Raw genomic sequence first — 25,384 nt, 5'->3', positions numbered from 1 at the left:
TACTTACTGGGGCTCCAGGACAGGCACCTTTGCGGTATATGCAGGTTCCTAGTCAATCCAGCCCCTGGACTGCTTCCTTCTTTGAAGCAGAATAGAAGGCATGCAGATTTTTCTTGGGGATTGGGCAGTTTTTCTCCCATCCTCTCTCACCTTGCCTTCTATATTAATGCTGACTTTGAAAACAAGATTTTGTGAAGCAGGATTTCTGTTCCAAAAGGAAGAGCTAAGACAAGAAAGGAGGAGGTCAGAGGGGAAAGTACGTGTTGATCGCTTCAAGATTCAGATGGAAGTCTAGTTCTCACTGACCAGCTCCGGGTGTGATACTAGAGAGTTGAACTTCTTCAGGCCTTGTCCCTTGTACTAAACCATATATTTAGAGAGGAGACTTCTTTTCTTACCAGAACATTCCACTGACGCAAGGGCTTTATATAGAAAGGCTTTCACTTTGGGGTTCCTTGAGTTTAAAAGATGACTTTTTATGAGCCAGTCTTTGTTTTTTTCCCTTAATGTAGAAAACATAAGTGTACAGATAATTCCTAGAAGTGAGTTCACTTTGAAGACTGTGAAAAGATTGAATGTCATACACTACTCATTTTATCAGTTTATTCCAATATGTTCATGTTCATACCAGGATGAAAAGAAAACCAAACCTCTATGTAAAAGGTAAGCACATTTTTAAGACAAAAATGTTGTATTTCTTCAGTGCAGACTTATTATAAATACCTTATAGAACCGAGTCTTAACCTGTTTTGATTTTTTTTTTTCTCTTCCCTGAAAGAGTTATGCAGTTGTTGAAGCTTCTAACCAAGGAAGAACTTGAAGGACTGGGAGATTTGGTCCCCTTGTCTCCAGGATGTGACTATAAGTTCCCTCCCTCCATCCCGTTAGGTATTGTTAAATGTAGCAAAGGGATTTTTAGCTTTCATAACCCAAATGAAGAAAGTGGATTTTTTTTTTGTTTGCTTGTGGATTTGTGTAATCATTGATGGCTAAGTTTGGCTGATTGTGATATAAAGAACAGCTTCTGTTTTCTGTATTTATTCATATACCAGAAATAGTGTTTATTGTTATATAAAGACTATAAAAATTTTCATAAGCCTTTATATTTTGAACTCTTTATTTAAACACTGTTGGGAAATGTGGCATAAATTTTGTGTCATTATTTAATAAACTGTAGTAATATATACTAACAACAAAAATTTTTTTTAATAAAATGTTTCTCACAACTGTCACATTTCTAATGTTTCTCTCTAGTATGAATTCTCCGATGGATTCTAAGTTCGTCAGTTCAAGTAAAGCACCGGCCATATATATCATATTTACATGGTTTTTCTCCTGTCTGAACTGCCTGATGATGTTATGGATGACTGTGCCTAAATGGTTTGTCACAATTCTTATATTTCTAAGGTTCTCTCCAGTATGAATTCTCAGATGAACTGCAAAGTTTGCATTCACACTGAAAGCCCTGCCACATATACCTCACTTATCTGGTTTCTCTCCCGTATGAACTCTCTGATGAATACCAAGGTTAACCGTACAAACAAACGCCTTGCCACATACATCACATATATATGGTTTCTCTCCAGTATGAATTCTCCAATGAAGAACAAGTTTTGCAGTCTGATTAAAGTCCTTGCCGCCACACATCACATTTTTAAGATTTCTCTCCAGTATGAACTCTCTGATGAACAGCAAGATGTCCAGTACGAGTAAACGCCTTGCCACACACATCACATTTATATGGCTTCTCTCCAGTATGAATTCTCCGATGAGCTGCAAGGCTTGCAGTTTGACTAAAGCCTTTGCCACATACATAGCATTTATATGGTTTCTCTCCAGTATGAACTCTCTGATGAACAGCAAGATGTCCAGTACGAGTAAATGCCTTGCCACACACATCACATTTATATGGCTTCTCTCCAGTATGAATTCTCCGATGAGCTGCAAGGCTTGAATTTATACTAAAGCCTTTGCCACATACATCACATTTATGTGGTTTCTCTCCAGTATGAATTCTCCAATGAACTGCAAGGCTTGAATGTGAACTAAAGGACTTGCCACATACATGACATTTATATGGCTTCTCTCCAGTATGAACTCTCCGATGAACTGCAAGGCTTGAAGTTTCACTAAAGCCTTTGCCACATACATCACATTTATATGGTTTCTCTCCAGTATGAATTCTCTGATGAACTGCAAAATGTGTAGACTGATTAAAGGCCTTGCCACATACATCACATTTATATGGCTTCTCTCCAGTATGAACTCTCCGATGAACTGCAAGGCTTGAAGTTTCCCTAAAGCCTTTGCCACATACATCACATTTATATGGTTTCTCTCCAGTATGAACTCTCTGATGAACAGCAAGATGTCCAGTATGAGCAAACGCCTTGCCACACACATCACATTTATATGGCTTCTCTCCAGTATGAATTCTCCAATGAATTGCAAGCCTTGAAGTTTCACTAAAGCCTTTGCCACATGCATCACATTTATATGGTTTCTCTCCAGTATGAACTCTCCGATGAACTGCAAGATGTGGAGACTGATTAAAGGCCTTGCCACATACATCACATTTATATGGTTTCTCTCCAGTATGAATTCTCCAATGAACTGCAAGGCTTGAATTTGAAGTAAAGGACTTGCCACATACATGACATTTATATGGCTTCTCTCCAGTATGAACTCTCCGGTGAACTGCAAGGCTTGAAGTTTCACTAAAGCCTTTGCCACATACATCACATTTATATGGTTTCTCTCCAGTATGAACTCTCTGATGAACAGCAAGATCTCCGGTATGAGTAAACGCCTTGCCACACACATCACATTTATATGGTGTCTCTCCAGTATGAATTCTCCAATGAACTGCAAGGCTTGAATTTGAACTAAAGGACTTGCCACATACCTGACATTTATATGGCTTCTCTCCAGTATGAACTCTCTGATGAACAGCAAGATGTCCAGTACGAGTAAACACCTTGCCACACACATCACATTTATATGGTGTCTCTCCAGTATGAATTCTCCGATGAACTGCAAGGTTTGCAGTTTGACTAAAGGCTCTGCCACATATATCACATTTATATCGTTTCTCTCCCATATGGAATCTCTGATGAACTGCAAGCTTTGCAGCTTCATTAAAGGCCTTGCCACATACATCACATTTATATTGTTTCTCTCCAGTATGTACTCTCAAATGAACAGCAAGGTGTGAATTTACTCTAAAAGTCCTGCCACACACATCACATTTATATGGTTTCACTCCAGTATGAAGTCTCTGATGAACAGTAAGGCTTCCAGTATGACGAAACGCCTTGTCACATACATTGCATTTGTATGGCTTCTCTCCAGAATGAATTCTCTGATGAACTGAAAGGCTTGCAGTTTGACTAAAGTCCTTTCCAGAAACATCACATTTATATGGTTTCACTCTGGTATGAATTCTCTGATGATTTTCAAGGTGTGTACTTTGTTGAAAGCAGTGATCACACACACCACATTTATATGGTTTCTCTCCAGTATGAATTTTCTGACTAACTGCAAGGTTTCCAATTTGAATAAAAGTCTTCCCACATACATCACATTTATGTGGTTTCTCTCCAGTATGAATTCTCCAATGAATTGCAAGTTTTGTAGTTTGATTAAAAGCCTTGCCACACACGTCGCATTTATATGGTTTTCCTCCTATATGGATTCTTTGATGTCCAGTGAGTTCTGAGTCCTGAAGAAAGGTTATGTCACACTCATTACATTTGTAAGGTCTTTTCTTTTGTGTTTCATGGTCTGGTGACAGTTCTGAAGGATGCATAACAGCATCCTCATGTTTATGAGAAAAGCCTTTGCAGACATTACGAGTTCTCTGAGGTGGTAAACCTGTGGCCCTGACATTTGTCACAACTTGAATACATTCAAAAATTATCCCTTCAGATTGTACCACCTGCAATTCATTCTGAAAGCTTGATCCGTGCCTCTCAAAAGGTCTCCTTCCTACATCACTTCTACTAGGATGATGTCTTCCATCAGTGAGGTTTTTGTTATGGGATGTAGACATTCCTTTGTCATTTCTTTCATCATCTGTCCACAGACAATCAAAATCATGTATATTTTCCTGGATGTCCCTCAGGTGAAAATCTTTGATTTCAAGGCTTTCAGCTCTTCCAAACATCACTCTTTGAAAAATCTCCCCTTTACCACTGTTTACTTTTGCCTGTAATTTCTTGATCTTATCTATATGAGACATATCTATAAGACATAAAGAACCACAGGTATTCTATTAGTAACAATTCATAAATAAATTATTTCTTGTCGAACACATGACATTATACCATGAGTCATATTCGTCCTGAAAATAATTATGAATCTTCGCAATGATGATCTTAAAACTATAGAACACTAAAGGAATAGAACTCTTTAAAAAGGAGTGATCATATGCAATTCAAATTAATTTTAGGGTAGTGTAGTTTCAAACACAATCAGAAAACATTCATTTTATGCAAACTCATGTCAGTTCACAAAGAAAACATATTTCCCCACCATGACCTCAAAGCTCATCCTACTTTGTCCTAAACACATTGCTCTCTCATAATTGAGGAGAAAATAATGGTATGTTGTACACACTTTATGCATCCTTATACATGTTTAAATGGTGAAGAACATACAGGACTAGAGAGGTGACTCAGAGGTAAAGAAACCGTCACCAAGAATAAGTTGATGAACAACAGATACTGAGCCTGTATGGCAAAACTGCTCACACCCGTGTGCCCAGGGCCCATGCTTCACAACTAAAGAAACCACCACAAAGAGAAACCGCGCTCCCCGCAACTACAGAGGAGCCCTCACTCGTCTCCAGCAGACAGAAGTCCGCACAGCACAAAAGACCCAGGACAGGCCAAAAACAAAGACCTCGCCTTCATCTCTGTGGGCGCTACAGCTCCACTGGAGGGTGCTGGACATTTCGCATGTCGAAGAACAGAGCCGTCAGTTAGGGAGAAGAAAAACCTCCTGTGAGATTCACAAACATTAAACATCTGTTTTCTCACAGAACTCTCCCCCTTGGAGAGTTTCCCAAACCCCATGGATGGTGCGGCTTCCTCTCTGTCCTTGTGACAGTTGACCTGTGATCACACTGTTGATACTTTCCCACTCATCTGGATTTTCGCTATTAGCACCTCCTTCTCCACAATCCAGGGGTCTTCCTCTTTGTGCAACAAGAATGGAGATAACGTTCAGATCAGAAACAGAAATTCCTACTCACAAGTAATGCCACATACTGTGGCTTCTTCCAGAAAACAACCTCTCTTTTCCTTAATAAATGTATCTGTTATTCTTAATACATTGGTGTATTCATTTCTTTTGGCTCAGGGGAGTGTTCGCTGCTGCTTGGTCATCTCTCCAAGTTCAGCAAGTAGGGGCTAGGCTGCAGTTGCAGTGCTTGTGCTCCTTACTTGCTTTGGCAAGAGTAAATTCTGTCACTCTAAGAAATCACTCAAAAAAAAAAAAAGGAAATCGCTCAGATCAAACAGTTAAGAAATGAGGAAACAGCACGTGAGCTCAGGTCGTTGGGAGTGGCAACTGAACCTGAAGAATCAACTAGTTACCAACCAGAGAAGGAAAGAGCATCCACAGAGCATGCCCTGACAATATCTGAAACAAGTTCAAGGAAGCTGAAATACAACAGAACAGCATAAATGTCATGAGACAGGGTCACACCCTCTCCCATCGCAATGCACACAATGTCGATTATCTTGCTACAATTTACATCATTCATGTGATGATGCAGAAAAAACTTATCGCCATGAAATACACTTAAGACAGAACTGAAACTGCTACAAAGCATACACCATTATTTATGAGATGATGTTTTTGTAATAAAACCATGGAGTTACATATCCATATCGAGACACACAGGTATAGCTGCTCTGTGACATGTGGGATCTTCCCAAAGCAAGGATCAAACCTGTGTCTCTTGCATTGGTAGGTGTAGAATCCAGCTCTTTTGTCAGCCAAGGAGTGAGGACATTATAAACCAACAGAAAAATACTTCACAAATAAATTTACTATCTGCCTCCTTCTGAATGCACAGGGAACAGTATAACTTACAGTACAATATGCAGCAGGTATCTAGTTCCTCTCTAAGAACTACTGAACCAAGAACACAGGGCTAGAAAAGAGGCAACTGGATTATTTCAAAGTTTGAAATCAGCTCTATAAATGCTCAAGTTCTGAAAAAACTCCTTGTGTATCACACATTGGCAGGTCACCAGAAGGAAAGACAAGTTTAAACTCCTGATGCCAATCATGAAGCTTTATATGTGTGAGTCCACAAGGTTTTGAGTTTAATCAAGAAAAACAGGGGATCTCAAAAGGTACAGAGGGAACATGCCGAGGTACCCCAGGGCAGATCCCCACTTCAGGGGAAGTGATCCTCACCTACAGACAGCAGATTCCTGAGGGTCTCCACCATCACATCCTTGTACAAGGTCTTCTGGGCAGGGTCCAGGCATTCCCACTCCTTGGGAGTGAAATCTATGAACAGATCCTTGAAGGTCAACTGTGCCTGAAATGAAAACACATTTCACCAATGGGCCCTGAGGAGGGTTCTTTGTTTCACACAAAATGAAAAGAGGTGAGAGGGGTAAAGCTCAATTCAGTTGAAGTAATATTCTGATAGATCCATTAAAAGCTGCTTGAAGCAAACTGTTGGTCTCTAATCTAATTTCCAATTTCCTCTTTTTTCTAAGATTATGATATCCTGCAATCAACATGAATTTGTCATGTATGTGGACAATACATCAAAAATACACATATTAAAACCAACACTGGGTTGTGTATGCAGAAGTGTTACATTCAACACACGGAGTGACACAGTCTCACTATCTAGATGAGTTACAGCAAGACTGGTCTCTTCACAGACGACAAAGTCCACAGTCACTTTAAAAGGACACACACGTTGTGATGATGATAACAGGTGCGTCAGCAGGTCCTACTCACTAAGCGTTACTCTAAAGATGTCACACGGATGAACTTGTCATCAACATACAGCACATTAGAGAAAGATCTGTGTCCAGCTTACTGGGGAGAAAACTCTGTCACTCTAAGAAATCACTCAGATCAAACAGTTAAGAAATGAGGCAACAGCACCTGAGCTCAGGTGGTTGGCAGAGACAACTGAACCTAAAGAATCAATCAGTTAACTACCAGAGAAGGAAAGAGCATTCAGAGAGTTCCCTGAGAATACTTGAAACAAGTTCAAGGAAGGTGAAATAAAACAGAACAGCATAAATGGGTATGATGCAGGGTCACATCCTCTCCCATCGCAACCCACACAATGTCAAAAACTTACCACAACTTACATCATTCATGTGATGATGCAGAAAAAAATTAATGCCATGAAATACACTTAGGACACAACTGAAACTGCTACAAAGCATACACCATTATTTATAAGATGATGTTTTTGTAATAAAACCATGGAGTTACATATCCATGCATTCATGCATGCATGTGTAAACACACAATTGCTTGAAACAAGAGGAGTTATCTTTATTTTTTTTCTTTCATTCTATCAAAATTCACTCAGTGTTAGCTTTGCAACTGAAACTTGAAATACAGCAGTGAACAGGACAGAGCTTACCATCTGGCAGCCAGCCAGCCAATGCACACGTTTAACGTTACTATTGAAATAAATGCCTGACACAGGCCTGGTGCCAAGACAAGATTAAACAGAAAGTCTTCACCTACATTGAGAAATCACACAAGGTCTGTGAGAGGAAGAAACACTTAGGATTGGCAAGGTTGGAAATGGAAGAGTGTTGCAAGGACAAAGGACAGCCTGAGTGCCAGCTCTGAGGCAGGAAGATATTACTGAACAGAAAATCTGACTGGGACACAGGGAATGTAGATGGGGTGATGCCAGGTAGCAGCTTATTTATGCAAGATCTATAGATTTAGGACTTTAATCCAAAAGATACCGGAAGTGTCTGAAGAATCTGCAAGAGGAAAGTTAGATGCTTAGATTTATTTTCCAGAGCTCAATCTGCTGTGTGTGGAAGTTGTCTTTACCTGCTTACTCATGCCAGACTGCAACCCCACTGATGGCAGCCCACCAACTCCTCTATCCATGGAATTCTCCAGGCAAGAACTGCAGTGGGTTCCCATTCTCTTCTTTCATGTTACTTCTTCATTCAGTAACTTTGTCAACATTCTATTTCTTTTTTAAAGCTTATTTATTTTGCTTATGTTGGGTCTCCGTTGCTCTGAGTGGGCTTTCTCTAGTTGCAGCTGCAGTGCCGGGGCTTCTCACTGCAGTGGCTTCTCTTGTTTTGGAGCACAGGCTCTAGAGAGTGCGGGCTTCTGTAGTTATGGCTCCTGGGCTCTAGAGCACAGGCTCAGTAGTTGTGGCCCATGGGCTTAGTTGCTCTGAGACATCTTCCCGGACCTGGGATGGAACCCGTGCACCCTACAGTGGCAGGCACATTCTTAGCCACTGTACCACCAGGGAAGTCCTCAACATTATCTTATTCTAGTTCAAAAAAACTTAAAAGTAATACAAGCAGAAAATAACATACAGAAGATTTCCTCCAATCTTCATAAAATACCTGTATTTAAAGATATCTGGGTCTCCCTACAGTAAGTGGTCAAGAATCCACTGGGCAATGCAAGAGATGTGGGTTGTTGCCTGGTCTGAGAGCCCACATGCTGAAGGCAACTAAGCCCATGAGTCTCAATTCCTGAGCCAGAGCTCTAGAGCACAGTAGGTGAAACTACTGAAGCAGGTGTGCTCTAGAGCCTCAGCTGCAAGAGAAGAGAAGCCATTGCAATGAGAAGCGTGCGCACCACAACCAGAGTGGCCACTACTCGCCAGAACCAGGGAAAAGACACTGAAGCAAGGAAGATACAGTACAGGAAATAAATATATTTTAAAAAACAGAATGTGATTTTTATCCTTAATTTTAGGTATGTACTTATTAACAAAATCCAAAATTAGTATTTTATTCCATTAAGAAAATATGGAATCAAGATTAGTAAAGTTGGAAAATTCCCTCATGGTCCAGTGGTTAAGATCCCTCACTTCCACTGCAGGGTTTCATGTTCGATCCCTATGCAGCGAACTAAGACCCTGGAAGCTGTATCATGTGGTCAAAAGAAAAAAAGAAAAAAAATCAGTAAGACTGATTTTACAGTTTAAATTAGATGGTGTAACGAATCACTCCCTAGCTCTGACATCTCTTTCTGAACGCTCCAGTCCCTTCCCAAACACTTAACTTTTCAAGGAGGTGCTCATTTAGTTTTAAATGTACTATAAAAAGTCAGAACTGATTTCCACTCATTGGCCTCTGTTGCAGATTTTACCGTGTACTGTACATGTTAATACCTGAGGTCCACATACAGGTTACCCTGGTTGACAGAGAGCAGACAGCACATCCAGATGGGCCCTAAACAGTCCCTGCTGCCCAAAAGCACCGAGGCCCATGGGTGAGAAGACCTGCCCAGGACAGTGTCCAGGGGAGCCTGTTCACAAGGGCCAGGTTACCGGGTCATGGGGAGACGGGATCTAAGTGGAGATACAGGCCCTGAGGGAAGGCACCGGGTGAGTGTGCATGTACAGGAGTCAGACAGGACACTCCACAGACAGACACAATTGGCGAGTCCAGAGAAGGGCATTTCAGGAAGGCAGTGTGAGAATCCACTGAGAATATGACCTTACCTGAGAAACAGCCATGCCTGACTCCTGTTCTTTCCTCTTCTGGGCTTCTTCATCCATGAGTCTTCACAGTTCTATCGTGAAAGTTGAAAACATGCTGTTTAAAGCTTAGAGTCAACACATCCCTTTCCTGAGCCCCACCACACACCCAGGGAAGCCCTCACCAGGAGGAACACAGTCCTCTGTGCCCACTGTCTCAGGAGGGACTCATGACAATCAACTCCCACACAGAGTTCAACACGGGACTTTCCCACAATTTCCTTGGATCACACTCCCCTCCTGGTGAGGCCTCATGCACACAGCAGCAGGGGGCACCTCCACTCACCCCAAGATCCCCTTCAGGTCACACAGCAGGCAGGGTTCAGCGCCACTCAGAACAGAGTGCCCTCCCCGCCCCCAGGGCCTGATCTCAGTCTCAGAAGTGGAGGCTAAGAGTCCTGGTGCTCAATGCAGGATCCAGATCGGAATCATCTGAGGCTCTGTGCACATTCCTGGGGCGAGGCCCCACACGAGATCCTGAGGAGCGTGTCTGATGGGGGAGAACCGACAAACCAAAGGAGTATGTGTATAGATACCATACACCCTGTGACCATGTGACACATGTGAACACTGTGAAATATTTATCACAAACCACTAATGGACACATCCATCACCAAATTCCCATGTTCTGTGTGTGGTGACAACACTGACGACCTACTCTCCTGACAAATTCCCAGCATGCAGTAACAGAACAGGATTAACTATGGTCAGCATGCTGCCCATACCTCCCCAGGACGCACTCATTTTACAACTCAAAGTCTGTAGCTTTTGACCAACATCTCCCTATCTTCCTGACCTTCCAGCGACCACCATCCTACCCTCTGGTGCTAGTGAGTTTCATTTTCTTTCCATTCGATATAATAGAAGGACATATAATATCAGTCTTTCCCTGTCTGTCTTAACTCACTTACCATAATATTCTCTACATTCATCCAAGTTGTCCCAAGTGAGACAAAATCTCCATAATTGTTTACAAGGTCGCCATTGATTGAACAAATCTTTATCCCAAGCTACAAGAAAATTAAATGTAAAGAAAGCAGAAAGCCAAAAGTAAAACCATCACAAAGAACATGGTGAAAGTTGCTTGAAAAGGCAACTTTTCAAACAGTCAGTCAGTTCTTGCCCCATTTTTTCTCTCACATACCTCTACTCCTCACCAGGAATAGGGGAGGGGGTGACCCACACCTGAGAGAATCAAGTCCCTGCCCCAGTCCCCACCTCAACAGGCTCTACACATGCATGCTCTTTTAATACAAATAATTACGAAATACACATGCCTCACAGAAGCTTTGCAATTCTCATTCTTATCTGTACAATTTAAAGAAGCAAGATCTGCATTAGATTTTAAAGTCCAAAATCAATGTATGACGACTTAATAATTCTGAGCCAACTGCTTCAGCACTCTCTGGATCTAGTCCCCACCATCACCTGCACACTAGCTGTTTCCACTTCATTTGGTTGATCTGTTTCCCTACTTCTTTCTACATCTCCCTTTCTCTGCTCTCATCTCTGCTCTCCTGCTGTCCCTTCCTCCACTCTACTTCTTCCCTGCCTCCCATCCCGCCTCTCTCTGCCATCTGTTCGCCTTCAAGTTGCTTTCTCTCCAACCTCCCTGGTGAGCCTCAATTTCCCTGCATTTCTGCCTTTCTTCCTCCATCTCTGCCCTCCCTTCCTCCCAACTCTCTGGCACTCCCAAGTGGCTATGCTTCCTTTCAGCTCGCTTTTTTTCTCAGCTCCTCCAATCACTAGGAGTCCCCTTTCTCTCCCAGCAGGATATTCTTGCTCTGGGCCCAACTCTTGTATCGCCTTCGCGGGCTGTCTCTGTGAACTGCGTCTCCACTGTCGCCCTCTTTGGGACCCCTGATTTACAGCCCCTCTCCCTTGAAGGCTACAGAAGGGGGCGGCAGAGGATGAGATGGTGAGATACCATCCCTGGACTCAGCGGACATGGATTTGAGAAAACTCTGGGAGATACAGGGCTCGCAAAGAGTCGGAATGAACAACCACACCTCCCTATCTTGCTCACCGTTAACTCTCCGGAGATCCTGCTTTTTTCTGAATTTCTCTCCTTGCCGCACCCGCTCCCTACAAGGCTCATTCTCTTCCATGAAGCTGTCTCTTCCAAGTTCCTCACAATCCTCTTCACTGCCATCACTTGTCCCACATGCTTTTCTCAATTTTCCATTTCTCTAGGAGTCGCTGTCTCTGCTTCTCCTGATCCAGCCTTCCGCCCACTACTCCTACAGGGTAGGAGACTGAATAAGAAAGGCCCTCCCGCAAGAGCCAAATTCCGGCGGCTGGTATTTGGGGCCGAAGAACCATGGGTGTGACGTGGCTGGCTCAGGTCACCTCCCGCCACCAGGGATCAGGGGAAAAGTCACTCTGAACGGCAGAAGGACCGGCCTGCGGAGACTTAAGGACAAAAGGCTGGGAGGGACTGGGGTCTAAGGAGCGGGGCGGGCTCTCCAGAATCCCAGGACCGGGGAGAGAACGCGGCCTCTGCGGGAGCGGGGCGGCCGGCGAGGCCTCCAGGGCCCGAGAAGGAGAGGCTGAAGAACGTGGAGCGAATAAACCACCTAGCCTAATAGAATTGTATGTGGTACAGAAAAGATAGAGGAGTCAGTGAGGTCAGTAAACGGTTTTAAGTCGTAAAAAGGTGCGAAACGCAACGTTTCAGCGTTCCAAAAGCTGGAACCGGCTTCAGTGCGGACTTCAAAGCAAAAGGCAGGCGCCCCTTCGCCGCTTACGGAGACGTCTGAATTTACTGGGGGTGGTGGGGCGGGAGCGGTGATTTAGAGTCAGTAGCGACCTTCAGACCCGGGGTAAAAAGAAAAGGAGACTGCGAGAGGCAGGTGCGACTCCAAAAGACAGAAACTCACGCTAAGCTGGGAGTTCCACTCGCCGCTCTCGGCTTCCACTTGAGTCACGGTGCGCTCACGCGCAGACAAATAGCTGAACGGCTGGAGGCGGGGCCAGGCCGTCAAAGGGTGGGTGGTGGAGAGAAGCCCGACCAGCATAGAGCCTCTGAAAGGTGAGGCGGAACCTGGCTGCGCGCCTGGCGGGTCTTCTCGGCGCAGTGAGAGGGGCGGGCCGGAGCGGAGCGACCTTGTGCGGCAAGATGGAGCGACTCTGCGCGGGTGGAGGGGCGGGGCGGGGCGTCTCAGCGCGGCGGGGCGGGGCGACCAGGCGCGGAGGGAGTGGCGGGGCGGGGTGGCGCGGCGCGGTGGGAGGGGCGGGACGTCGCGGCGCGGCGCGAAGGGAGGGGCGGGGCGGTGCGGCGCGGAGGGAGTGGCGTGGCGACCCGGCGCGGTGGGAGGGGCGGGGCGCCGCGGCGCGGCGCGGAGAGAGGGGCGGGGCGGCGCGGGGCGGCGCGGAGGGCGGGGCGGGGCGGCGCGTCGCAGCGGGCGGAGGAAACACTTCAATACTGTCAGTTCAGTTCAGTTCAGTTCAGTCGCTCAGTCGTGTCGGACTCTTTGCGACTCCATAAATCGCAGCACGCCAGGCCTCCCTGTCCATCACCAACTCCTGGAGTTTACTGGACTGCAGCCAGGAAATAAAAAAACAACTGATCCTTGGAAGGAAAGTTATGATAGAACTACATGGAGTATTAAAAAGCAAAGGAATCCCGTTGCCAACAAAGGTCCCTATAGACAAACTATGGTTTTTCCAGTAGTCAGCTAGTGATGTGATTTTTTTTTCTTTTTTTCTTTATTAGTTGGAGGCTAATAACTTCACAACATTTCAGTGGGTTTTGTCATACACTGACATGAATCAGCCATGGAGTTACATGTATTCCCCATCCCGATCCCCCCCTCCCACCTCCGTCTCCACCCGATTCCTCTGGGTCTTCCCAGTGCACCAGGCCAGAGCACTTGTCTCATGCATCCCACCTGGGCTGGTGGTCTGTTTCACTATAGATAATATACATGCTGTTCTTTCGAAACATCCCACCCTCACCTTCTCCCACAGAGTTCAAAAGTCTGTTCTGTATTTCTGTGTCTCTTTTTCTGTTTTCAATATAGGGTTATAATTACCATCTTTCTAAATTCCATATATATGTGTTAGTATGCTGTACTGTTCTTTATCTTTCTGGCTTACTTCACTCTGTATAATGGGCTCCAGTTTCATCCATCTCATTAGAACTGATTCAAATGAATTCTTTTTAATGGCTGAGTAATATTCCATGTGTATATGTACCACAGCTTCCTTATCCATTCGTCTGCTGATGGGCATCTAGGTTGCTTCCATGTCCTGGCTATTATAAACAGTGCTGCGATGAACATTGGGGTGCACGTGTCTCTTTCAGATCTGGTTTCCTCAGTGTGTATGCCCAGAAGTGGGATTGCTGGGTCATATGGCAGTTCTATTTCCAGTTTTTTAAGGAAATCTCCACACTGTTTTCCATAGTGGCTGTACTAGTTTGCATTCCCACCAACAGTGTAAGAGGGTTCCCTTTTCTCCACACCCTCTCCAGCATTTATTGCTTGTAGACTTTTGGATAGCAGCCATCCTGACTGGCATGTAATGGTACCTCATTGTGGTTTTGATTTGCATTTCTCTGATAATGAGTGAGTTGAGCATCTTTTCATGTGTTTGTTAGCCATCTGTATGTCTTCTTTGGAGAAATGTCTGTTTAGTTCTTTGTCCCATTTTTTGATTGGGTCATTTATTTTTCTGGAATTGAGCTTCAGGAGTTGCTTGTATATTTTTGAGATTAATCCTTTGTTGCTTCATTTGCTATTATTTTCTCCCAATCTGAGGGCTGTCTTTTCACCTTACTTATAGTTTCCTTTGTTGTGCAAAAGCTTTTAAGTTTCATTAGGTCCAATTTGTTTAGTTTTGCTTTTATTTCCAATATTCTGGGAGGTGGGTCATAGAGGATCTTGCTGTGATTTATGTCGGAGAGTATTTTGCCTATGTTCTCCTCTAGGAGATTTATAGTTTCTGGTCTTACATTTAGATCTTTAATCCATTTTGAGTTTATTTTTGTGTATGGTGTTAGAAAGTGTTCTAGTTTCATTCTTTTTCAAGTGGTTGACAAGTTTTCCCAGCACCACTTGTTAAAGAGGTTGTCTTCCGGAGAAGGCAATGGCACCCCACTCCAGTACTCTTGCCTGGAAAATCCCATGGACGGAGGAGCCTGGTAGGCTCAGTCCATGGGGTCGCTAAGAGTCGGACTTGATTGAGCGATTTCACTTTCACTTTTCACTTTCATGCATTGGAGAAGGAAATGGCAACCCACTCCATTCTTGCCTGGAGAATCCCAGGGATGGGGGAGCCTTGTGGGCTGCCGTCTATGGGGTCGCACGGAGTCGGACACGACTGAAGCGACTTAGCATCAGCAGCAGCAGATCATTTGGTCAGATTTAGCCAATGTTGATGGGTGTATCATTTAGCTTCTTGATAGGTCACAATGGGCATAAATACCAAGGCTCAGGGTCTAGTGAAAGTCAGCTCTGCCATCTTGGACCTAGTTGGCTCTAACCAGTTTTCTTATGCTGTGTCATTCCTATCATTCCTAACAAAATCCATTTATCTGACTAACTGTAATCCAAGTTTAGAAAATCCTGGTCATGGATAACTCATTTTAGTAATTTTTCATACCTTTTTATTTATTTATTTATTTCTGAAAACACACTTTGTACTTTCCTTTAGCAACCAAGAACGTTTATATTAGCATTTTATAGATTGGTGAGCATAAATACCAGTGGTAATTTCTAAAACCCTTGCTTTCTTAGAACATTTTAGGATGGCACCAAACATTATTCATTTATAGTCCCAAATCTCTTTGTTTCTCTGTAAAAGGAAATTAGTGTTTAGTAGTAAATGTTTCAAAATCTTATTTTATTTGGAAATGATCTAACTATTCAATAGACTTCCAACACTTTGTTTAGCACAATCCTTAGAAATTCAAGTTATGCCCATCTGGAGAGACTATTTTAGGCAGATATTTCTAAAGATAATTATTCGTAAAGAGCTTATCTAAAAGCTCATATCTCATTTACTTTTTTTGTTTTTTAGAAGTTTCTTCACTCGAGGTAATGTCATTGTTGACAAACTTGTAACAGATATGATAATATTTAACTTATATTAAACCTAGGTACAATGAATTGTTCTACTTAATATTAATTACTCTAAGACATGTCTATATTAGATAGGTCAACAAACAAGCATTAATATCAGGTATTTAATACTGAATGTTTACCAGTTCACATGAGCCTGGAATTTATTGTTTAATTTAGAATTATCTGATTTGTAAGTGCTTACCTTTCTTTAAATTACAAAAAAAAAAAAAAAAGAGGTTGTCTTTTTTCCATTGTATATCCTTGCCTCCTTTGTCAAAGATAAGGTGTCCATAGGTTCGTGGATTTATCTCTGGGCTTTCTATTCTGTTCCGTTGATCTATATTTCTGTCTTTGTGCCAGTACCATACTGTCTTGATGACTGTGGCTTTGTAGTAGAGTCTGAAGTCAGGCAGGTTGATTCCTCCAGTTCCATTCTTCTTTCTCAAGATTACTTTGGCTATTCGAGGTTTTTTGTATTTCCATACAAATTGTGAAATTATTTGTTCTAGTTCTGTGAAAAATACCGTTGGTAGCTTGATAGGGATTGCATTGAATCTATAGATTGCTTTGGGTAGAATAGCCATTTTGACAATATTGATTCTTCCAATCCATGAACACGGTATGTTTCTCCATCTGTTTGTGTCCTCTTTGATTTCTTTCATCAGTGTTTTATAGTTTTCTATGTATAGGTCTTTTGTTTCTTTAGGTAGATATACTCCTAAGTATTTTATTCTTTTTTGTTGCAATGGTGAATGGTATTGTTTCCTTAATTTCTCTTTCTGTTTTCTCATTGTTAGTGTATAGGAATGCAAGGGATTTCTGTGTGTTAATTTTATATCCTGCAACTTTACTATATTCATTGATTAGCTCTAGTAATTTTCTGGTAGAGTCTTTAGGGTTTTCTATATAGAGGATCATGTCATCTGCAAACAGTGAGAGTTTCACTTCTTCTTTTCCTATCTGGATTCCTTTTACTTCTTTTTCTGCTCTGATTGCTGTGGCCAAAACTTCCAACACTATGTTGAATAGTAGTGGTGAGAGTGGGCACCCTTGTCTTGTTCTTGATTTCAGGGGAAATGCTTTCAATTTTTCACCATTGAGGGTGATGCTTGCTGTGGGTTTGTCATATATAGCTTTTATTATGTTGAGGTATGTTCCTTCTATTCCTGCTTTCTGGAGAGCTTTAATCATAAATGAGTGTTGAATTTTGTCAAAGGCTTTCTCTGCATCTATTGAGATAATCATATGGTTTTTCTCTTTCAATTTGTTAATGTGGTGTATTACATTGATTGATTTGCAGATATTAAAGAATCCTTGCATTCCTGGGATAAAGTCCACTTGGTCATGGTGTATGATTTTTTAATATGTTGTTGGATTCTGTTTGCTAGAATTTTGTTAAGGATTTTTGCATCTATGTTCATCAGTGATATTGGCCTGTAGTTTTCTTTTTTGTGGCATCTTTGTCTGGTTTTGGAATTAGAGTGATGGTGGCCTCATAGAATGAGTTTGGAAGTTTACCTTCTTCTGCAATTTTCTGGAAGAGTTTGAGTAAGATAGGCGTTAGCTCTTCTCTAAATTTTTGGTAGAATTGAGCTGTGAAGCCATCTGGTCCTAGGCTTTTGTTTGCTGGAAGATTTCTGATTACAGTTTCGATTTCCTTGCTTGTGATGGGTCTGTTAAGATCTTCTATTTCTTCCTGGTTCAGTTTTGGAAAGTTATACTTTTCTAAGAATTTGTCCATTTCATCCAAGTTGTCCAGTTTATTGGCATAGAGCTGCTGGTAGTAGTCTCTTATGATCCTTTGTATTTCAGTGTTGTCTGTTGTGATCTCTCCATTTCATTTCTAATTTTTTAATTTGGTCTTCTCTCTTTGTTCTTAATGAGTCTTGCTAATGGTTTGTCAATTTGTTTATTTTTAAAAAAACCAGCTTTTAGCTTTGTTGATTTTTGCTATGGTCTCTTTAGTTTCTTTTGCATTTATTTCTGCCCTAATTTTTAAGATTTCTTTCCTTCTGCTAACCCTGGGGTTCTTCATTTCTTCCTTCTCTAATTGCTTTGGGTGTAGAGTTAGGTTATTTATTTGGCTTTTTTCTTGTTTCTTGATGTAAGCCTGTAATGCTATGAACCTTCCCCTTAGCACTGCTTTTACAGTGTCCCATAGGTTTTGGGTTGTTGTGTTTTCATTTTCATTCATTCCTATACATATTTTGATTTCTTTTTTGATTTCTTCTACGATTTGTTGGTTATTCAGAAGCGTGTTATTTAGCCTCCATATGTTTGAATTTTTAACAATATTTTTCCTGTAATTGAGATCTAATCTTACTGCACTGTGGTCAGAAAAGATGACTGGAATGATTTCAACTTTTTTGAATTTTCCAAGACCGGATTTATGGCCCAGGATGTGATCTATTCTGGAGAAGGTTCCATGTGCACTTGAGAAAAAGGTGAAGTTGATTGTTTTGGGGTGAAATGTCCTATAGATATCAATGAGGTCTAGCTGGTCCATTGTGTCATTTAAGGTTTGTGTTTCCTTGTTAATTTTCTGTTTAGTTGATCTATCCATAGTTGTGAGTGGGGTATTAAAGTCTCCCACTATTATTGTGTTACTATTAATTTCCTCTTTCATACTCGTTAGCATTTGCCATACATATTGCGGTGCTCCTATGTTGGGTGCATATATATTTATAATTGTTATATCTTCTTCTTTGATTGATCCTTTGATCATTATGTAGTGTCCTTCTTTGTCTCTTTTCACATCCTTTATTTGAAAGTCTATTTTATCTGATAAGAGTATTGCGACTCCTGCTTTCTTTTGGTCTCCGTTTGCGTGAAATATTTTTTTCCAGCCCTTCACTTTTAGTCTGTATGTGTCCCTTGTTTTGAAGTGGGTCTCTTGTAGACAGCATATATAGGGGTCTTGTTTTTGTATCCATTCAGCCAGTCTTTGTCTTTTGGTTGGGGCATTCAACCCATTTACATTTAAGGTAATTATTAATAGGTGTGGTCCCGTTGCCATTTACTTTGTTGTTTTGGGTTCACGTTTATACAACCTGTCTGCATTTCCTGTCTAGAGAAGATCCTTTAGCATTTGTTGAAGAGCTGGTTTGGTGGCGCTGAATTCTCTCAGCTTTTGCCTGTCCGTAAAGCTTTTGAATTCTCCTTCATATCTGAATGAGATCCTTGCTGGGTACAGTAATCTAGGTTGTAGGTTATTCTCTTTCATTACCTTCAGTATGTCCTGCCATTCCCTTCTGGCCTGGAGGGTTTCTATTGATAGATCAGCTGTTATCCTTATGGGAATCCCTTTGTGTGTTATTTGTTGTTTCTCCGTTGCTGCTTTTAATATTTGTTCTTTGTGTGATCTCTGTTAATTTGATTAATATGTGTCTTGGGGTGTTTCGCCTTGGGTTTATCCTGTTTGGGACTCTCTGGGTTTCTTGGACTTGGGTGGCTATTTCCTTCCCCATTTTAGGGTAGTTTTCAGCTATTATCTCCTCGAGTATCTTCTCATGGCCTTTCTTTTTGTCTTCCTCTTCTGGGACTCCTATGATTCTAATGTTGGGGCATTTCACATTGTCCCAGAGGTCCCTGAGGTTGTCCTCATTTCTTTTGATTCTTTTTTCTTTTTTCCTCTCTGCTTCATTTATTTCTACCATTTTATCTTCTGCCTCACTTATCCTATCTTCTGCCTCCGTTATTCTACTCTTGGTTCCCTCCAGAGTGTTTTTGATCTCATTCATTGCATTATTCATTTTTAATTGACTCTTTTTTATTTCTTCTAGGTCTTTATTAAACATTTCTTGCATCTTTTCAATCTTTGTCTCCAGGCTATTTATCTGTAACTCCATTTTGTTTTCAAGATTTTGGATCATTTTTATTATCATTATTCTAAATTCTTTTTCAGGTAGATTCCCTATCTCCTCCTCTTTTGTTTGACTTGGTGGGCATTTTTCATGTTCCTTTACCTGTTGGGTATTTCTCTGCCTTTTCATCTTGTTTAGATTGCTGTGTCTGGAGTGGGCTTTCTGTATTCTGGAGGTCTGTGGTTCCTTTTTATTGTGGAGGATTTACCCAGTTGATGGGGTTGGACGATTGGCTTGTCAAGGTTTTCTGGTTAGGGAAGCTTGTGTCGGTGTTCTGGTGCGCGGAACTTGATTTCTTCTCTCTGGAGAGCAATGGAGTGCCCAGTAATGAGTTTTGAGATGGGTCTATGTGTTAGTTGTGACCTTAGGCAGCCTGTATGTTGACGTTCAGGGCTATGTTCCTGCGTTGCTGGAGAATTTGCGTGGTATGTTTTGCTCTAAAACTTATTGGCTCTTGGGTGGTGGTTGGTTTCAGTGTAGGTATGGAGGCTTTTGGACAGTCTCTTATTACTTAAAGTTCCATGTAGTCAGGAGTTTTCTGGTGTTCTCAGGTTTTGGGCTTAAGTCTCTTGCCTCTGGATTTCAATTTTATTCTTCCAGTAGTCTCATGACTTCTCCAACTATATGGCACTGATAATAAAACTTCTATGTTAATGGCAAAAAGATTCTCCCCCATTAGGGACACCCAGAGAGGTTCACAGAGTTACATGAAGAAGAGGAGAGGGAGGAGGGAGATAGAGATGAGCAGGAGGAGAAAAAGGGGGACTCAAGAGGAGAGAGACAGATCTACGCAGTTGTCTGTTCCCAGAGTTTTCTCCATAGGCCAGACACCCACAAAGATTCACAGAATTGGATTGGGAAGAGAAGGGGAAAGGAGGAAATAGAGGTGTTCTGAGATAGAAAACAGAGAGTCAAGATTGGGAGAGAATAATCAACACACTCCTGAATAAAAAAGGGAACTGAATATTGGATTCTTAAATGTTCACAATTTATATCATATACTGAAAAACAAAAATTAAAAATCTAGAGTAGAGGTTAGACCCTTAAAAATACTATATTAAAAACAAAAACCAAAACACACAAAAAAATTTTAGAAATATATATGAAGCTCACTTTAAAAATAGGGCTCCTCTTCTTCTTTTTTTTTTTTTGTAAGTTTATAGTGTATTGAAAATGAAAATTAAGGAGTAGTAGAGGAGTAACAGAGGACTTTAGAAAGAAATAAGAGAAAAAGAAAAATAGAAAATAGAAGAGAAAAAGGAAAAAAAAAGAAGAAAAAAAATTTTCCCTAATTAAAAAAAATCATAAAAATCTATGAAAATGAAAGTTAAGAAGTAATGGGGGCGAAGTAGGGAATTTTAAAAGAAAATAAAAGAGAGAAAATAAAAAAGAAAAAATTAAAAAAAAAATTTTTTTCCTTACTTAAAAAAAAAAATAGTAAAAATATATCTAGGAATTTCTCTGGAGCTGTTGCGGTCAGTGTGGGTTCGGCTCAGTTTCAGATAGCTCCTCGTTCCAGCTTACACTTCTCGGTATCTACAGGCCCCTTCCAGTGTAGTCGGTGTTTTCTACAGGGATTTTAATCTGTTGCACCAGTCCCTTCTGAAGCGGTTCCCTTTGTTTATTTGGCTTCTGTTTGCCGGTCTCTTCAGTGCCTCATTTCCGCCCTGACACAGGCGGGCGGAGGTGGTCTCTTATTCAGGTAGCTAGTTCCGTCGTGCTGCGGGGAGGGGCTGGCGTTGCTTTCTCCATCTGCGCTGCTCGGGCTCCCGGCTGCTCTATATGGAGCGTGCCCTGCGCTGCGCGCGGTTCCAGCCCTCCGGTGTTCCACAAAAGCGCGGAACACAAAGCTGCGCCTGCTTTTTGTGTCTTCCCCGTCAGAGCGGTTCAGGCAGCCAGGGGCTTGACGGGTGCACTGTCCCCGGGTGCGGCGCGCCTAGTCCCTTCCACGGTCCCAGCCTCAGTTTCCGCCGGTGCCAGTCGGGTGCGTGCGCCTTCTGCCCTCCGCGTCCCCAGCCCCAGCCCCCGCCTGCGCCGGTCGGGTGCCTGCGCTCTCTGTCTTGCTGCGACCCTCCCGGCGGACACCCACCATCCAGAATCTCAGGAGGTCTTTGATTAGAAACTGGAGGTCTGTTTGCAGTGCGGTAGGGGATGTGGTCCTTGGGGCCGAGCCTGCCCCTTTCCCCTCCCCCCTGCCTCCAGCCTCCAGCGGGGCTGGGCTGGTCCGAAGCCTGCGAGCTCTTCTCTGGACTTGCTCGGTCCCTTTGTTCTGTGCACGGCCGGCAGTGTGTTCGGGCCGGTTAATTTTCTCTCTCTCTTTTGCTATCCCACAGTTTCAGTTGGTAACTCACAAAAGCTCCCTCTGATTGTCCTCAGGGCACTCAGGCCTGGTCCTTACCCTAAGCAATGCCGCCCGCTCCTCTCCATTCCGCCCCCACTTGCTGGTGGCGGATGCGGGCATCCGGGGTACTTTTCTGCTGGGAGTTGATTTTAGGCTCATAATCTGTGGGTTATATTTATTGTTCCCCTCCCAGTCAGGTTGCCCACCGAGATTCAAACACTTCCCCCTGACCCGCCAGTGCGAGGGTTTCCTGGTATCTGGAAACTTCCTCTATTAAGACTCCCTTCCCGGGACGGATCTCCATCCTTAGCTCTTTTGTCTCTCTTTTTATCTTTTATATTTTGTCCTACCTCCTTTAGAAGACAATGGGTTGCTTTTCTGGGCGCCTGATGATCTCAGCTAGCGATCAGAAGTTGTTTTGTGAAGTTTCCTCTGCGTTCAGTTATTCTTTTGATGAATTTGTAGGAGAGAAAGTGGTCTCCCCGTCCTATTCCTCTGCCATCTTGGCTCCTCCCCTCAGTGTGATTTAAAAAGTGATGTCAGAGTTGGTCCATAAAGAAGGCTGAGCATAGAAAAATCGATGCTTTTGGATTGTGGTGCTGGAGATCAGTCTTGAGAGTCCCTGGGAGAGCAAGGATATCAAGCCAGTCAATCCGAAAGGAGACCAACTGTGAATATTCACAGTGAAACTGATGCTGAAACAGTCTGTGTGGGGTAAACCTCTCAGATGAATTCAACTGACAACTTCTGCAGAAGAATTGACTTTTGTGTTAACAAGGTTAAACTTCTACTATGTTGTGACATGCTGTACTGTTGCCATATGAGACTGTAACTTTTCTGTTAAGATCACCACAGAAACGGAAAATAGGTTTACATTCACCTGACTTGCATAAAATGTTAATAGACCCCAAGGCCAGAAGATAATGTACAAGAATCTCATAAACAAAAACGTATGCAGAATACAGCCTGGTTTCGTGAAGGACAAGCTGATGTCATGTTAAACTATCTTCCTCTTAGAAATGTATGAATTTAGGGTATAAAAGCTACAGTAAAAAATAAAGCATGGCCAGACTCTGCTGCACACCCCCAGTCTGGTCGCTCTCTCTCTCTTTCTCTCTCTGTCTCTCGCTGAGACCCTTCATCCTGAGGTTACCCCTGGATCCTACTGGGGCTGGACCCCGGCAACATAGTTTCTATCCAGTGTGAATATTCTCAAGAAGCCTAAGGTGTAAACACCTGACAAAAGCCTGGACACACTGATTACATTCGGATGGTCTCTCCAGTCCATCACCTGATGTATTTTGAGGCATGAATGCCACCTGAAGGATTTGCCACACTCTTACATTTGTGTCTCTGCATTATGAATTCTCTGCTGATGGGAAAGGTGAGACCTGTTATTGAAGCCCTGGCCACACACAGTATATTTACATGATTTCCTCCAATCTTAATGTTAAGATTGGAGGGACAGACTGTGCTATAAATGTATGGATTCTCACCAGTATGAATTTTCTCATGTTTTGTAAATAACTGAATGCCTTCCAAAAGACTTACCACACACACTATGTGGCTAAGATTTCCATTCAGAATTAACTACATGATGGTTAGGTACGTCTGAACACAGAACCAAAGCTTTGCCCCACCTACCACATCCCTGCGGTTTCCTCTAGTTTGACTTTTCTGAGGGTCAAAAAGTTGATATATTTTATGACTGAAGGGTTTGTCATATAAATTCCATTTATGTGGCTTCCCTCCTGTATGAGCTGCCCAACGGTCAGTTGAGACTGAACATGCACTAGAAGCTTTACCAGATTTCTTTCATTGGTATGGTTTCTATACAGTATGAATTCTTTGATTAATTATAAGGCCTGAACTCTGACTAAAGGCTTTGCTACACTCATTACATCTGCACTGAAATGTTTCTCATCATTGCTGTCTTTGTAACGTTTTTCTCCACTATGAATTATCTGATTTCTTAGATGGTCATTTCAAGCACTGCCCACATACATGACATTTCTATGCTGTCTATCCTGTATGAACTGCACAATGGTGAGGCTAGCTGTGCTGTAAAACGTTTGTCAGAATGGTTACGTTTGTAAGGTTTCTCTCCAGTATGAATTCTCCAACGAACTGCAAGGTTTGCATTTAAAGGCCTTGCCACTGAGATCACATTTACATGGTTTCTCTCCAGTATGAATTCTCTGATGAATTCCAAGCTGTGCGTTTCCAGTAAAGCATCAGCCACACACAGCAGATTTACACGGTTTCCCTCCTGTATGAATTCTCTGATGAAATGCAAGGTTTGCAGTTTGACTAAAGGCCTTCCCACATAGTTCATTATTTATATGGTTTCTCTCCAATATGTTTCCATGAACTGCAAAGACCTGGAACTGAAGACTTTGCCACATAAATAACCTTTCTACACTTTTCCTCCTGTATGAACTGCCTGATGGCAATATAAGGATGACTGTGCACTAAAATGTTTGTCCCAATTGTTATATTTATAAGGTTTCTCTCCAGTATGAATTCTCTGATGAATTACAAGGACTGAATTTCTACTAAAGGCCTGTCCACATACATCACATTTACACAGTTTCTCTCCAGTATGAACTCTCTGATGAACTACAAGGCCTGAATTTCGACCAAAGGCCTTTCCACACATATCACATTTATATGGCTTCTCTACAGTGTGTACTCTCTGATGAACTACAAGCCTTGAATTTAGACTAAAGGCTTTGCCACATAGATCACATTTATATGGTTTCTCTCCGGTATGCATTCTTGAATGAATTACAAGTATTGACTTTCGAGTATAGCCACGGCCACACACTTCACATATATTTGGTTTCGCTCCAGAATGAAGGGTCTGAAGAACTGTACGCCTTGCTTTTCAACTAAAGGCCTTTCCACACACATCACATTTATATGGTTTCTCTCCAGTATGAACTCTCCGATGAACTACAAGCCTTGCATTTACACTAAAGGCCTTGCCACATACATCACATTTATATGGTTTCTCTCCAGTATGAACTCTCCAATGAATTCCAAGGTGTGACTTTCGAGTAGAGCCACGGCCACATAATTCACATGTATAAGGTTTCTCTCCACTCTGAAGGGTCTGATGAACTGTACGCCTTGCTTTGTGACTAAAGGCCTCTCCACACACATCACATTTATATGGTTTATCTCCAGTATGAACTCGCCGATGATGTTGAAGCTGTGTATGCTGTTTAAAGCAGTGGCCACAGACATCACATTTATATGGTTTCTCTCCAGGATGATTTCTCTGATGAACTACAAGGTCAATTTATCATTAAAAGCCTTACAACATTTGTTACATTTATATGCTTTTCTTCCTGTATGGATTCTTTGATGT

General features: G+C 42.2%; 2 protein-coding genes across 3 annotated transcripts in view; both read right to left on the bottom strand.

Annotated features, from left to right (window-relative positions):
* Nucleotides 1-25,384, bottom strand: part of LOC122420636 (zinc finger protein 160-like) — a 132,829-nt gene that overhangs the window by 47,190 nt on the left and 60,255 nt on the right. The window lies entirely within an intron of this gene.
* Nucleotides 590-12,879, bottom strand: LOC122420587 (zinc finger protein 665-like). Of its 2 annotated transcripts, XM_043435845.1 has the most exons (6): nucleotides 12,622-12,879; nucleotides 11,769-11,982; nucleotides 9,707-9,777; nucleotides 6,430-6,556; nucleotides 2,222-4,242; nucleotides 590-2,053 (listed from the first exon to the last, which is right to left on the bottom strand). In XM_043435845.1, exons 3-6 carry the CDS (start codon nucleotides 9,761-9,763, stop codon nucleotides 1,655-1,657), a joined length of 2,604 nt encoding a protein of 867 aa, XP_043291780.1. In that variant the 5' UTR covers nucleotides 9,764-9,777; nucleotides 11,769-11,982; nucleotides 12,622-12,879; the 3' UTR covers nucleotides 590-1,654. The 2 variants fall into 2 exon arrangements, with proteins under 2 accessions (XP_043291780.1, XP_043291779.1); XM_043435844.1 differs by having other exon boundaries at nucleotides 590-4,242.

This window comes from Cervus canadensis, chromosome 18, assembly GCF_019320065.1.
Source record: "Cervus canadensis isolate Bull #8, Minnesota chromosome 18, ASM1932006v1, whole genome shotgun sequence".
Classification (NCBI taxonomy): domain Eukaryota; kingdom Metazoa; phylum Chordata; class Mammalia; order Artiodactyla; family Cervidae; genus Cervus; species Cervus canadensis.
Note: the sequence above shows the minus strand (reverse complement) of the source record. Positions and strands in the feature narration are given on the sequence as shown.

Excerpts from the sequence above, each read along its gene's own strand:
- LOC122420587 (XM_043435844.1), bottom strand. The coding sequence starts at position 9,763 with ATGGATGAAGAAGCCCAGAAGAGGAAAGAACAGGAGTCAGGCATGGCT. Across the intron at positions 6,557-9,706 it reads CAGGCATGGCTGTTTCTCAG|GCACAGTTGACCTTCAAGGA; the intron begins GTAAGGTCATAT and ends TTTTCATTTCAG. Across the intron at positions 4,243-6,429 it reads CAGGAATCTGCTGTCTGTAG|ATATGTCTCATATAGATAAG; the intron begins GTGAGGATCACT and ends TATGTCTTATAG.